General features: G+C 36.1%; 1 protein-coding gene across 1 annotated transcript in view; it reads right to left on the reverse strand.

The window, feature by feature from the left end:
- Positions 1-16,179, reverse strand: part of CD2AP (CD2-associated protein) — a 63,013-nt gene that overhangs the window by 6,407 nt on the left and 40,427 nt on the right. The window contains exons 9-13 of the mRNA XM_009581871.1: positions 13,998-14,102; positions 11,549-11,585; positions 11,105-11,167; positions 7,508-7,667; positions 5,177-5,319 (exon numbers count right to left, since the gene is read on the reverse strand). Coding sequence (XP_009580166.1) covers positions 5,177-5,319; positions 7,508-7,667; positions 11,105-11,167; positions 11,549-11,585; positions 13,998-14,102 — 508 coding nt within the window. The remainder of the gene's footprint in view (positions 1-5,176; positions 5,320-7,507; positions 7,668-11,104; positions 11,168-11,548; positions 11,586-13,997; positions 14,103-16,179) is intronic.

Here is a 16,179-nt window from a genome sequence, read left to right on the forward strand (position 1 = left end):
AAGAGGTCAGATAAGAAAAAAAGTCCTAAGAACACTGAGCCAGACCATTCATACCACTTCAGTGTTTGAATGACTTAAAATCATCTGATTAATCCAAGTTTTACTCACACATTGTCAAAGCTAATTTATACCTGTAGGAACTAAGTTTTCCACTGAATGTTTTAACTCATTGTAATGTCTTCTACTCTGCGTTACTATCCTTCAAGTCCTTAAAATATTCTTATCTTTCGGACATCCCTGAATGTATCTACTTCATCATCTGTTGCCTTGTTGAAATACGAGCTTTTCTAACACTGTTACCAATCAGTTTTGCTGCTTTTTAATTTTATTAAAGAGAATGTAAAGCCAGTCTTTTGTAAACATGTAATCATATTTGGAATTTAAAAATGCAGGGAAGAAAAACAAAGAGGGAAGAAACAGAATAGTGATGAATGGCAAGCGGCTGATGGAAAAGAGGATGAGGGAGAAATAAGTAACTATGAAGATATTTCTGTTATAGCCTGTGCCAATAAAGTATTTAACTTCTAATAAGTCAAGCAACAGTGACGAAGGGGGTTTTTCTTCCTGTTCTTTACTCAATTGTCAGTAATCCCAGAGCACTAACCCATGCCAAAATGTAAATCAGGATTTATGTTAGTTAGGCATTATTAAAAAGGTAACAAGAAGGCAGCAAAAAAAAAAAAAAAAAAAATGCCCTTTCCCCCATCTCAGTAATTTTTTGCCTTTAAATTATCCTCCTTTTTGTCATTCTGCAGAAATTACAAATCATTTGGCAGTAAATTTAAATAAGAATTGTAAATTGAGTTGCTATTATGATTGTAATGCCAGCCCTGTCTCCATGAACAAAGTAAACATTGGGCATTTTAAGAATATTAAGAACATATTAAGAATAATGTGTACTGAAAAAAACCACAGTATTTGACAAGGCTTGAAGACGAAGACTGCTAGTCGTGAATTGCATATGTTTTAAATATAGATGGTGGGATGACACTAAAGCCAGGGGTTTTTTCCCCTGTTTGTAAGAGCTTCTAAAGGAAATTGCTACACCTGAGACAATTGCTCAGCATTATAATATTATCAGCACATTACAGTCAGAGGGAATTCTGACTGTACTTGCATCTTCCTTTTTACCTTTGCATTTTGTTGCTTTGGTATAGGGAAGACATTAAACACAGGCTGGTTGGGATTTGGGTTTGTGGTTTTGGTGGTGGTGATTTTGTTTGTTTGTTCTGTTGTGGGTTTGGGGGTTTTGTTTGTTTGCTTTTCTTTTTAAACAGCAGTCTTCATTATCTTAGGAGAAAGCTTGGCCCCACTAAAACCAATAGAGATACCAGTGAAACCCACTGAAAGTTCACAATTTACATCCATTTCAATCAATAAAGTGATTTATCAATCAACTTTCTTACAGACAGCCTGTGAGTAATTGTAAAGGGAATCCCATTGTAGTGCCAAATGAGCTATACCATACATCTGGGGATAATTTGAGTCAAAAAATTATTTTAAAGCTGAGTGAAAGCACCTTTCTTTATAGAAAAATGAGCTAATTTAAGCAGTTACTTAGGACAGACTATTAGAAACGTCTCTTCTGCAAGCTTAACATGGATCCACACATTACAGAACCGCTAGGAGCTTTAACAGATACAATTAGGTGAGAGGTTTTGTTAGGATATCAAGTATATTCATACCAGTTTGTTTTAAAAAGCCTTCACAAAAAGAAGCAAAGCTGAAGGGGTGCCTAAAGAAATTATGGTTCCAACATCTCATGTGGCTGGGGTTTAAAAACCCATGATAGAAGTGAAATGTATCCAATATTTTAGAAGACATGACCTCACATTAATCTGCAGAGTAAGAGAAGATGGCAGCCCTTTTTACTATTATTCATCTTGCTGAGATTGCACCCCAAAAGTTTAAGGGACAGATATAAGCTTTAGAGTATTTAAATTCGCAGTTGAGCAATAGTAAGGTATTTGCTACAATTAAGCACGTGCCTAATACGTGACTTTCACAAATACTATTTTACAAGATTCATAATACTAAATATGTAACTATGAAGTCTTTGGCTAATTTGTGCTACAGAAAGATAAAACGTTCAACCTACATACACCAGAAGTCTTATAGATGTTGAACACATTTCACTATAAACACTATGTTCGGCTTATCAATAGCTGGACTGTAAAGTGGAGAGTTTTTGTGGTGGTTTTTTTTTTTAATTTTTTCCTTTTTTTTACCTCTACAAGTTCCTAATTGAAAAGTATACTTAAAGTAACTTCTTGTTTAACAGCTAAGGAAAACAGGCATTCAAAGAAACAAAAAAGCAATTTAAACTGAAACCCAAAAATTTTAGCATCAATAACTGCAACTGAAAATTACGCTTATGATGTTAAGAAGAGCCTATGTGTATGGCATAAAGCATTTGGATTTCCTTATAGATTGTTATCTTACCAAAATGGAGAAGGGTAGGGTAATTTCCTGACACGTAAGAAGGGAAACATGGCAAACAGGATAGGAAACAAAATCTGGAAAGAAAAGTCAAGGAGAGGAATGTCTAGAAAAAGATTCTGAACAAAAAAATTATTTTACAAAGCAGGAAAAAAGAAACATTTGTAGAAGAAACAGAATCCCTTTACACATTCAGCATGCTAGTATTACAGCTTTAGTCTTTTACAGTACTTTAATTCTAACCGAACAGAGAAACATTTATGCAATTTTTTAAATAAAGCTTTAAGAGGAGGTATTTCAACATGATCAATGTTTCTGAATGTTGTTGAGTATTTGTCCTTATCTGATGGCTGGGGGCCTAATTTTGGTCTGGGTTGGGTTGTTTTTTCCTACAGATACAGAATATTTACAGCTTTTCTTTAGGCTAAACTGAAGGTGGCTGAACCCACACCACACTTCATGGTCAAACTAAGTTGCAAAAAAATTAACCCATACTTAAAGAAATCCGTTTTCTAAAAATTCATTCACTTCAGGATCTCAAGCTAAAGGGGGAGGGGGAGGAAAAAAAGAAAGAGACCCTGGTAACAGAGTTGCCAACCCTAGCCATGCATTTTTCCCCATGTTTGAGTATCTAATCTAGTTCTTGTAAGATTAAACAATCTTAAACTTTATATAAGGACCCAACATCTTTGAGTTTTATATAGCATTAGCTGCTGCATGGAGTATTATGTCTTTAACAGTAGAATGCATACAGAGACATAAAGCATGAGATGCATTATATTTTACTGGCAGGAGTTTGGACTAGACCCCTTTCACAAAAGCAGTAAAACTACAAGTTACTTATGCAGATAGTTTCAAACGAGGGCAATTTTACACAACAGAGGACTTTTGAAACTTTCCTCAAATCGCAGCTCCTTGACGCCGCCAATGCTGCATCCCCACATGGACTGCCTGAGCCTCCTTTGCTTGCTCTGCACCGAACAAGGACCACTGAACAGACCTCACCCACTAGTTCCCCACTGCCGCCCCCTGCCCCACCTAGGTAATAAAATATTGAATTTCTCTGTGAGCCTGTAAAGTCTTATGTCATCAAATAGGAATTCATAGATTTTTTTTTAAATCTGTATTTATGAATAACTAATATCACAGCTACTAAGTTGGCACTCTGGTTATTAAAGATGTCAAGATAATCGCACCTAAAGAAAAAGTTCCATCTGTTTTCATGGGGAGCTTTTTCCTGGAGACAAATGAGACTATGCTATACAGTAACACACCTAGCATAATCCTAGAGAAAGACATCTGAGTAGAAGGACAAGGCTTACATTTTTAAGGCTAGGTTGTGCATCGCTCTTTCATCTCTCAGCTTACTTTGGCCTGAAAGTGTTTCTTCCGTACCCTCACTCAAACTCATCTTTAAATACAGGCAACAGTTAAACTGCCAATTCAAAACCTTTAAAACGAGGCATATCACAGCATACGCATAGATTTTACTGGGGAATAAAAGAACTAACTTACAAATACTTTAGGGTATTGATAAGTAACACTGATAGTATTTGTTAAAATATCCAGAATATTTTAATACCTACTGAAGTCCAGCTTTTTGTGGTTCAGAAAAATAACTTCTGTATTAAAAACATACATGAACTAACCTTTCCTCATACAAAGCATTCAAGCTTAGAAGCACATTTTTAAATGTCTAATGGAAAAAATCAGGAGTACTACTTTCTATTCATAAACTGCTTCAGTTTTTTAATGTGTCATTTTTATCTTGCAGATGAATTTATTACACCTCAGGATCAACTATTCTACAACCTGAGTATCATAATTGGCCTTAAAAAAACCCAAACAAGTTATACTACAATTTCAAAACTTCTTATAACTAAAACCTCTTGAGATGAAAGGTTGCATTTGAGATACTCAAGCCAAACACTGCAGGTACAATTCACTAAAGCTTTTCCTGCAGTGGTTAGTCATACAATAAAAATATGCCCACAGCAGATGATCCCTGCCTAAGAGGCACACAGAGGACTGCAATCAGTTGCACTGTCAAGTAAAGGACAAAATGTAACTATATAATAGCTCGGAGAGCCTGATCATCAATGTGGGTGCTTTAACCAGTATCAGGGTTTTTACTGGACAAATTTAGATTTAAAGAGATGCCAGGATTGGCTCAAGGTGCATTAAGCAAAGCCATAGGCATGAAATTCAAATGTACATTCAAATGTACAATATAGCATGCTGGCCCAAATTTAAGGAATGAAAAGTCATGATCTAGAACAGCTATGAACTTAATCACAGAACGCTGAAGGTAATGGTATTATTAAAAATATGCAAGTTAGCTAGAAAAGCAAAAATTATCTGAAATGCAAGAGCAGAACAAACAGAACCAGTCAGTAAGAAAAACAATTTCATAAAAACGCAAGATAAAAGTGACAGCAACAAAACATGCTTTCAAATTAGAAGAACAAACCATTACCTGTGTTCCTCCCTTCCTATCATCTATTACAACACTGAGCTCATCAACTACCTCCAAATAGCCTACTGACATCTGTTCATCGCTTGTTGACTCTTACCTTCAGCTACCTACAGCAGTTCTAAAAAAACAGACTTTCTACTGAACAGGCATAATTGCACTCTGTGGCATTTTGAGTAAATTACTTTAAAAGCTTATTCTAGTCCTGTAAAATACTGCAATCCAAACAGAAAGACCCAACAGAACTTTTTATTCTTTTCTTACCTGATTCTTTAGAGCTCTTTACCACAAGTGAATCTACCTCTACTGATTTTGGTCTAAGCGGTAATGGTTCAGAGTCTAACTTTGGTTTTGCTACTGGCTCAACTTCAGATTTTGGTCGAAGAGAAACAACTTCTCCATTAGATCTGTAGTAAGAAAAAAACCAAGATGACATACCTAGTCAAGAGATTAAATAGTTTACAACTGAAACATACCAAGAATTAGAAGTAAATGGAAAAATTTCAGTGTAGTTTTCTAAAGCCTTGCTTAAAATCAAGTCTTTTGGAAAGCAATTCTACTCCTATAAAAGCCAATTCTTCTGTTCCAGCTCTTGCAGAGTTGTCAAACACGTACAATCCCCTTGTGAAAATAATCCCAAACTTTTACTACACGGCACATTTTGGCACTTTAAATCTAAAATATTACACTTCAGTGCAACAGAAATCAAGAGAGCTGAACAGCACCTTCAGTAATATCTCCTGAAATATTCAGAAAAATACTCAGACTCCTTGACATCAAAATCTTCCTGTAAAGACAAAAGCTGCCAAGAACAAGTCATTTCCTTCTGGGTATAGAATAGAGTACCTTGTATATATGGCTTTTATTCTACCATGTATTCTTTGCATGTCTGGTCACATCATCCAGGGGCAAAAAAAAAAAAAAACGCAAACAAAAAACACCCCACCAAACAAAACAACAACAAAAAAGAACAGATGACATTTTCCTTTACAGTTTTTGCCATCATTTATGCCACAGCATAAAAATAAAGTATACAAATGGACTAGTTGTCAGCTTCAATGTGTCCCTGTCATCAACTCATCTCCCAAATCCTTTATTTAGAAGTTTTATTGCAGTAGAACAAGAGATAGTAGCCTTATCTTTCTAGAGCAATGTTAAACTTTCAGACATTTAAACATATTTAAATACCCCTAAGATTTGAAGTTTTCAATTATTAAAGGTCCACAGTTTACTACAGACCTCTATTTAACTGCACGTGTATCCCTTTATATCCATAATTATATTCTAAAATGGGGGAGGGGAACATGACTTGTGGTTTTAAAAAAAATAAATAAATCTTTACTTGGGAAACACTCCGGAATACCAAGTGATATAACACAATTACCTAAACAGAAGTAAAGTGGCAATGGTCTAACTCTTCAGTCAGGCATCCAATGTTCCCAGGGCTGTGCAGGGTGGGATCAGAGGCAGTTCTGCCTAGATTGAACTCTGTTGGAGTCAACCGTCTACAGTGTGTGCCTTACCCACACTCCCTTTCCCCATTGCCCTCCCTCCTCACTGTTTTCTCCCTTTAGATATTCTTCCTTTTGGTTCAGCTACAGAGGACCTGCTGTAAAAAAAGATAAACCTTGACAAATGCTTGCTGCCACCCTGTATCTTTGCAGGTATTTAAGGTGCAAGCTCTTCGATGTAGCAGCTGTCTGCTCCTTTATTTGTACAAGGCCAAGTGCACCATGACTTTACTTTCTCATGGTTCTTTCAAGTCAACTAAACATCCCAAAGGGACAGTTACCCATCAGCAGTTTATTTACAGTTTTGGGCAAGGACCTAGCAAATACTTTGATGGAGACAGAAAGGGAAACTGTGCAGGGGGGGGTTGTATTGATGGAAAATTAGTCTTAAGTGAAACACTGTAAGCAATTGTTTCAAACTCATGAGAAAAAAAAAAATTTAAAAGTGGATCTAAAAGAAATGGTGAGCGATTACTTGGTATTACCCTCCCTATTTGTCCAGTAACTCAACTGAGAATACTCAAGACAGTATAGAGACTGGGTGTGGTTCTGTAATAAGTGCTTTCTTCCCCAGAAGAGCACACGAGCAACACCGAGTACCTTTAGCACAGGTACTAATTGCGCTCAACTCTTCCTTCCCATCTATCTTATTCTATATAAAGTGCTGAAACATTGAACATTGATGCAGCTCAAATCTTCATGTTTTTTCCAAGACAATAATAATTGTCAAGTGCCATGCCCACAGATTCTTTTACACCACACTGCTACTGTAGCTACAACTTCTTCATTATGGGGCAGGCTTAAAGCAAAGCAGCCCACGGATTTGTAACTTCATCTGCCCCACAGTAAGTTACATTGTAATATTTACTCTGAGATGGATTCAATGTCTCAAAGAATTAGAAAGTTTTTAGTTCACATTGATAAAGACTTGGAGAACCAAGACACTGGTAGGTGTAGGGCAAAACTTATCCTCGCATCCTTTTCACTCTTAAACACACGTTTCTTCCCACCTCATCCACGAAGGAAGATCAAACAACAAACCAAATAAAATATACTTGGTGTATACGATTTAAGTTATACTGACTTGGATACAGATGATGGCAAAACAGGTTTATCTGGACGTCTTGGGTGCAGAAGCCCTGCTCTCAGTAAGCTGTTAGTCTTGCTTGGAGGAATAGGCTTCTTGGGTGGTACTTGAGGAGCCTGTGGCTTCAAAGGCTTCTGATCCACAGCTCCTTTGTCATCTGACAAAATAAATCACCATAACATTTTAAAAACCCATGTTGTCTAGAATTCTTACAATGCTAATCAATTAGAAAGCAACTACTGTCAGAAATACTTTCTTTGAAGATCAAAGTGAAAAATAGATATGCAAGTGTCTTAAGTGATAACTTATCCAAACACACAAGCTACTTGCCTGAACTTAAAAAACATTATGTTAAAGTAAGCAAAATGTCCTTCTACTGACATGAAACAGTAGTAAGAAATTATGGATTCACATTATTGCACTGCAAATGACAGCTAAGAACCAAGAATCTCTCTGTACTGCTACTGTTTTCCCTTTTCTATGAATTCACCTTATCTCCTCTTAAAAAGGTAGAGTTTGTTTTTTTATTTTGTGGTAACTAGACTTCTTCCATACACACAAGCAGCATAATTTATCTATGGAAAAAAGGGGAGAAAAATGAATATTTATCTGAATAACTGAATTTATTTTAGATAAAGTCTACTTTCCTACAAATTCAAGATACAAATTGAGTATGGATAATCAAACAAAAAAAAAAAAGTATTGTTCAATGACTGCATGACTAACTGAATACTGTCCAGAGGAGCTGACATATAACATATGGGACACTGAAAAATTCAAGCTGCTTCACAAATGTTAGTTGAATAGTCTTCAACCCATGTCCCTAATCACACCCTGTGGGATATCCAGGGCATACCTTCTACTTCTACCTTGTGAAACTATGCTACAGCTCAGTCAGGCATGCATAAAGTACTAAGGGTTTAAAAGATTATTGTTAGGTTACAGTAAAGAGTTGCAGTTCTTTACAGTTATTGCCCTTACCGGGCAGTAAATCAGTAAACTGGGATGGAGAGACTGACCTTCAGCTTTGATTCTCCCCATCCTCCCCTCCTATGACTTTGCTTTTAACCAAGTATTGGTCTAACGTAAAATGTTTCGACATGCTATGGATTTGGGGGTAGGGTTGGAAATTTGCTTCAGCTCCATCCCAGCTAAGTGCCTGAACCGCCAGGTCTATGACTGACTTCTTTTGGACAAGTCCTGCAGCCGTTGAGTGTCAGCCCTCCAACCGTAAAATGGGGAAAAAAACCTATTTTCTTTCACAGGAATACTTGGAAGTAAACAGATCAGAGATACTTCTGCAAAAAAAGCATTCCAGGGCAGAATTGTTTTCCTGCTTTGGGACATTTGAACATTAGGAGGACATACGAAGAAAAAACCTAAACTGGTTGGCATCCCCTTCCAGCGTCTCTTACTATTGAGTTAAAAAAAAATACAATGCTGAAGTAGTGGAAGGATTTTGCCACATGGTGGTGCTGACCGTCCTGTGTAAAACAGCCTGTTAACAGTGCTAGCCACTTCTGCCTACTGATCCTATACGCAAGATTTAAATTTTAAATGCCCAACAGCAGTTAGTGTTACTGAAGATCAATTAGCTTTATTTTAGCTATGCTGAACACAAGTTGAGAATTACGCCTTTTGTTTTTAAGAATAAGTGAGTTCATAAACAGGGCAGAAAAAATGCTGTCATCAAATCGTACTCCTGAATTATCATCTGTCAGTCTTCCCTTCAATTACGCCCACTCAAAATCTGAATATAAAAATCGTCCACAGCTAAGTGGAAAAAGTTAATACCAAAGGTCAACATTCACCACCAGCACAGAAATCGGACAATTCTGCTGGACAAAACGGCATGCCTCTTTTTTGGCTTTTGCTCCGCAATGAAAAAGATACGGCTTGGCTAAAAATGAGCAGTTTAATAATGGAAATAAAAATACTAATCTGAAGACATTTACACCGGACAAAAATTTCTACATGATACTGCTAAGTATCCTTCACTACAAATACAGAAATACTTATAGGAGTATTGCTTTTAATTTTTTAGCAATTTTTGATTGCAATTAAATGCAGATTTATTAGTCTACCAATAGGCATAAAAAATTACATAGTTTGATAGCTTGTTATTACAGCTGCTCAATTAGTACTTTTTTTTACCTAATCACAGTACAGTTTCATACTTAATGAATTTAATCACTACTATCAACATGGTTATTTTTCCACAAATAAAACTGCAGTGATACATGGGCATTTCTTCCAGTAAAACACTACTGCTATCTAAATAAGCAAGTTTTAAGATCTGACCTTCAACTGAATACAAGACAAACTTTTCCTCTATCGTTTTCTGTACCACAGCAAAGGACGGTTCTCCACCTTACTTAATTTTTCAGAAGCTTTTATGTTCCTAAGCGTATTGGATGGTGTCACCCAATTTTTTTTTCCTATATTCCTCCACAAACAGTTGAACTCAACTATGCAAAGGTTAACAACATAGTACAAACAGAACCAGCCTAAAATTAAACTCACTTTAGTTTAAATAAACTTAAACTTATAAAGAGCCAAGTGATCAAAATTTCTAGAATCATACAGTTGACCTCAATTCACATCTTGAAGATACTGTTCCAACAGATAAAAATAATTTGTTTGCTCACATGCAGAGGAAACACAGCTGATTTTAACAAGTATTCTTCATATGAAACACCTGAGAATGTGCTTTATTTAAAATGTCGGTTATAAAAACTGCCCAAGGAAGCCAGGAAACCCATCGAGCAGGCTTACTTGTCGAAATGCTGTTTAGCCATGGTCAGCCACAGCTCACTGTTCACAGAACAGAGTATGTTTTTGTAATATGGTTAAGCTGCAGTAACATCAGAATTTCTTCTTTAAGACCCAACCAGCATGTTTGTTTAAGCTTCTGACTTTTAAGCACAATCAAAACAGTTTAACAGTTTGACTTGGCAAGTTTTTCAAATATGAAAAGAAGCCTTTTAGAAATGTGTTTGGGTGACAACAGTAGCTTTTCTTCTTAAAGAAAGGTGTCCTTTAAATTTTAAGAATAAAGTGGTAAACATTTCCAAATTCTGTGGAAAGCATGGAATATAGCAAGAATTAACAGGACAAGAGATCTCAATTTCTGAGCATTGTGACTGTAACATCTGTCTAAGGAGTGTTGTAACTGTTCCATATTATTTCTTCCAAAAATATTTTCCATCAGAGACTGATTTTGGCGAACACATTCAGAAAAGGCAGCAAACGTTTTCATTTCTAATAACTTACTATTGCTATTCAAAACTGCAGTCACTATCACAGAACTATACTTAAATGAATTCAATAGTTACTATGTTATTATGCAGTGCAATCAACATTTTTCAGAACGTAATGCAATAACGAGAAATACACATTTCATAGAAGCGTAGTTCTTCTAATCACTCTAAAGACATTTCCATAACATCACAGACACGACAACTTCAGTAGATGGTATCAAGAGAATCTGTATGATGTCTTCCAAACAGGCACCTGTTGCACAGAGCAGCCAAGCTAAAAATTGTAACTCGTTTACAAAAGCATAGTCTGAAATTCACTATGAATTAGTCTCACCTTTTTCTTCAGGCCTCAAAGAAGGGAACTTCTTCTCTCCAGTTGGCAATTCAGGCTTTGGAGCTGAATGCAAAAACAAACCATAGGCATTTCTCAAAAAGCCTTCATTATCTTAGTCACTAACTAAAAATATGACATACACCAATTTGTGTTTATATTTTCTCCTTTGCAAGGAGTGTAATACCATTTATAAACACTCATTTGAGTCCGGCAAACTGTAGACCTGCATTAAAATGTTTCCAAAGTAGGCTGCATCATAATTTTGAAAAATATATAGCAGCAGCATAATACATAAAGCATAAAAAGTAACCTCAAACTGTGGCTATAGGTGGCTGCATTACTAGGAAATACAAAGCCACTTCTGAATTTTTCTTTTGAAGTCATGCACTGCTTCTGAAATTTAGTATTTCCTCAGACACGTCCCACCATACATATACTACATACCTGGACTTTTTACTGGAGGTGGAGGTTTCTTTGGCTTCTGCAAAGTGAAAAAAGTCAAATAAATAAACAAACAGATATTCTCTATCAAAGACAGACTTATTTGTGTTCTGTTTTGCATACTGTAATGTCTAGCTTGTTTACTAGCTGATTTCAAAGTATTTCACAAAGGAGGCGATCAATTCACAGACAGAAAACACAGAGAACTGGAGTAATTCCTCTGATAGCTCCCAGACAACCAGTTGCAAAAGCAGGAACAAAATGCAGGTTTCTTCAAATCGGATCAGTCCTTCAGCAATGCGCATAAGCAGAGAGGCACAAAGAACTAAAACCTAAGAATTACATCTTTTCTAGTCCAAAGAATTGCTCTGATTGCACCCATTTTAATTTCAATATGTAAACCTCAATCTTACTTAGAACAATGCAAGTTTAAAAGTGTAACCAGGTAAATTTTTGAACCAAAAATGGTCACTTTCACTAAAAAAAAATGGTTTTAAATTAAGTATCAGAAGAACTATTTCAATTAATTGACTTCTAAATTACAACAATGTAAAAAAAAAAAAGCTAGCAGCATTTGCAACAAACACTGCAGTTACATGAAAAACATTGTTTTGAATTTCCTTATCACTGTATATTTAAGTGGGAAAGGTGGACAAACTACTCTAGCCATTAAAAATCCATGAAGTATTACGGTGCCACAGTTTTTACATTGAAAAGAACTCTATTTTAAAACACAGTCACTCATCACTTTCCTTAAACTGGTAAAATCGAATTTGACTCTCTCTCCTGTTGAAGGAGTACCGGCACCTCTCAGAACAGACATCTCAAGCCATCTCATCTTCAGAATCTGATTCATGAAAATGCTCTAAAAGAGGCGTCATTGTGGTTGTACTAAGGACAAGACTCACTAATAAAACGATCACAAAAGCCTACAAAAACACTTGCTCTTTATACAAACACTGCTGAAACCATATGGGCTCCGTCTAATATAGTCCCTCCAAAAATGCCTTGTAGTGGGTATTTTTGAAACAGTTGCTATGGATGAATTTCACTTCTGTGTCCCTACCGCTATGGAATAAGCACCTCTTAATGCAGAAAGATTTTATTCTGACAAGTGAAATGTAATTAAGCAAGCATGAAAACCCGTATTACATTTCTTTTTCTAGTTTCAGAGAACAGAAAAGCTACTTAAGTAACAAGACTGTATTTTCTTTCTTTCCCAAAAAAGCAAATACATTATCCAGCTGTGCAGTACTGCTGCCTATATCAAAAACAATTACACTGAGAGTTCAGCATCAACTTGCCATTATGTGATTTTGATCTATGTTTTTATTAAGTCGATATCAAATAGCTGATTACAATAATCAGCCATCCAATGCTTTCAACTTCAAAACTACTCAGTGCGAGGTGCATCCCTGTACTGAGACACACTACACAAAGCAGAATAAAGGATCAAAGCAAAGTCTGTCTACAGGAAACATTATTTACGGTAAAAGAGTAATTTTTTTCCCCTCTCTCAAGGGCGCAGTTCTGTATTGTGAAACCCACCCACCGCTCAAATCAAGTCAGCCATATGTTACGGCACTTATACCATCCTTGCAAAGCTGAGATCAATTGGAAAAGAAAACACTGACTTGGAGTAACTACACTTTCTGTGTATGTTAGGTAACTGAGGTTAAATGCTAAGTTAATAAATATCTGTCAGGTTATATCTAGCAATCCTCTGTGAAAGTCTCCAATTCCAGACCAAATGGCACTAAATTACTATGAAACTCTGCAACCCCGTTCTGCTGAGATCCAGGCTTCAACATTTAGATGTCCCGATCTGGAGCCGAACCCGTCCCATCTGGGGATGACGTACATTTGTGAATTAACACAACCATCTTTGCTACACAAACTTGTCAGAACCAAAACATCACACTAATTTCAACAAAAAAATTATAAAATAAGAACCAAAATTACAAGACCAAGGAGTACCACATGAAAACATGAATTTCTACAAGTTAGTACACGAGATGGTGAAAAAAATATTTCTAGATCCCACCCAAAAATTAACCTTCATGCACTGCAACCTACTTGCAAGTCTTAACGTGGAAAAATCCCAGTCGGTCCCACAGGGGTCATTCAGCATTTTGCAATTATAGTTACTTGCAGGACTACAGATGCAAGAGACTGACTGCTTATCTCCTTTCAAATCAGTAAGGGTTTCAGTAATCAGTTACACGTAACACCATGTTATCAGAACTATATCCTTTTCTGTATGACCTAATCATCCTCGTTAATTACAGTTAGTCTCAAAAAGCATGCCTCAGTTTAATATTTAAGGAGAAGTTTAAAAATTGCCACAATAGTAATAATATTTTAAGCAGCATAATGTGCTGTGAAGTCTTTTAGTCCTTGCATTTCCATCAATACTTTTTTGTGAAACTAAATGATACACTTAAGAACTTACAGGAAAGTCTTTATCAGACTCTTGTATTTGAACAGCAAAATTATCTGGGAAGACTCCTTCTTTACCATTGAGTTCTCCTTTCCACCAGCCTGGCTCTCCAGTGTCCTAAAATAAACAATAGGACATTTCAATCAATATTTACTTCTTCCCCAGAAGAAATACAGTTACAGGAACAATGTTTTTGCTTTTACCCACAATATAAAATAACTGTTTGTCTGAAATGTCGCATTTATAGGAGGAATACTTTGGCCACCTTAGCAAAGGGAAACAGCTACAGATCAGATCAGGTTTGCTCACTTTTTGTTTGTTTCCTAAAAAGGAGGATGAAATGATATTACGTCTTATATAAGATATGAGTATAAGGATAATATTCGCAGAGGGAAGGAAAGTACATAAACCCAGTTATGACCCAATGCACAATGTTCAATGTTCCTACGTCTTGTATAAGATAAGAGTATAAGGATAATATTCACAGAGGGAAGGAAAGTACATAAACCCACTTATGACCCAATGCACAATGTTCAATGTTCTCAACTCCTTTGACCAGCAACTTATTCAGTAAATACTTCCAAGTGTCATTGGAGTAACACACATTTCTACTAAATAAAAGTGATTCTGATGTGATTGATCAGATCCACCGGTCTGAAAAGGGTGAAGAAGCAAGAGGATACACCCTACTAAGGAAAAAAAGAAAAAAAAGGAGAATTAATTCAGTGGCACAGAAATCCATTACATGATCTTACTGATCAAGGCCTTAGTTTGCCTATAACAGAAAGTATGATGTTATTTGAATATTTTAGCAGCATAAATAACAGCCTTCCTCTGTGCCTCAGATCCAAAATACTGCAGATGTCACTCTTGCATACAAGTCCAAGTGGATTACTGCTGATACGTGCCACTGTCAGCAGCACCAAGTAGTTCATCCTAAAGTTCAGTACACAATAAGGACAATGCAGCACTCAGTTCAGCTGAGACACTGAACAGGCAAAGGAGAGGGGGAAAAATAAAATATAAAATAAAATAATTAAAAAAAAATCCCACCCTACATTAAACTAAAGGAGGAATCGGCAGGAAAAAGACCTCAACAGGTGATTAGTGACGAAAGTAAAAGTTTGCTAAAGTTTTCTTTCATTTCTCCCTCTATCACTCTTTTAATTAGTACTGCAGAGTCCAATTTCTGAACAGTGTGCAGTCTTGAATGGGATAAAGCATCTATTGCTAAATTTCATTTAGACAGTGCCGAGGCATGCTAGCAAGTCAGAGACAACTCCATGGAAAACAGTCATATGCAGAACAAACAGAAAAGAAATGGCTGAGGAGGACAGGCTTTATATGAAGTGAATGTGCTAGAAGAAAATACCTTAACACTTGCAAGATCAAAACCCTGGACTGAGTCAGACACCTGACAGTTAAATTAATATACTCAAACTCCAGAAGATGGTTTCAGAGGGAGAGTTCTGCTCTGGATAACTCTTCTTTGTTCCATTTTGGACCAGGGTATGCTTTGGATAAATAAGTTTAAAAAGGACAGAGAGGCAAGGGATACAGTTAGGATAATACCCTGGGTAAGGGCAAGGGCTGTCGTGTTTAAAAATGTGCCTTCCATAACTACTCTTTTCCACTGTAATTACAGTCAATAATACTGATAATATCAATTTTCTTGTTAAGAAAAGTGGCGATTTTTTTCATAAACTAAAATCTTGCTAAAGAAACAAAGTGTTACTTTTCTTCTGCAGCTATGTGGAAGCTGAAAACAAAACAAACAAAAAAAACCAAACAAAAAAAGAAACTGTCCACTTTTTTTAGGCAAGTCATTATTCCTTAATATAGCAGAATCTAAACAGTAACTAACAAAAGACTGCAGAGTACTGCAGGAAAATCAAATATGGGTAGGTTCATTTCTTTTTAAAAACCATCTCTGTAACAAGATGACCTTTCAAAAAGGTGTTTTCAATATTCAACACAAATAGAAATATTCAACTAAATTATCATCTTTCTCTAAATAGCCAGACAGTACCACTAACTTCTGTATAGCTATTCTGAAGTACCAAGTGTCTCTAACACCTGGACTTCATTCTCCTACTGAAAATATTTACTCAATTTTTTTCGTAATACCTAGATCAAAATCAGCAAGTACAGATCTTAATTTCTCACCTTTTGACACAATAATACTTTCCAACCA

This window comes from Fulmarus glacialis, unplaced genomic scaffold (assembly GCF_000690835.1).
Source record: "Fulmarus glacialis isolate BGI_N327 unplaced genomic scaffold, ASM69083v1 scaffold1760, whole genome shotgun sequence".
NCBI classification, from domain to species: Eukaryota; Metazoa; Chordata; class Aves; order Procellariiformes; family Procellariidae; genus Fulmarus; species Fulmarus glacialis.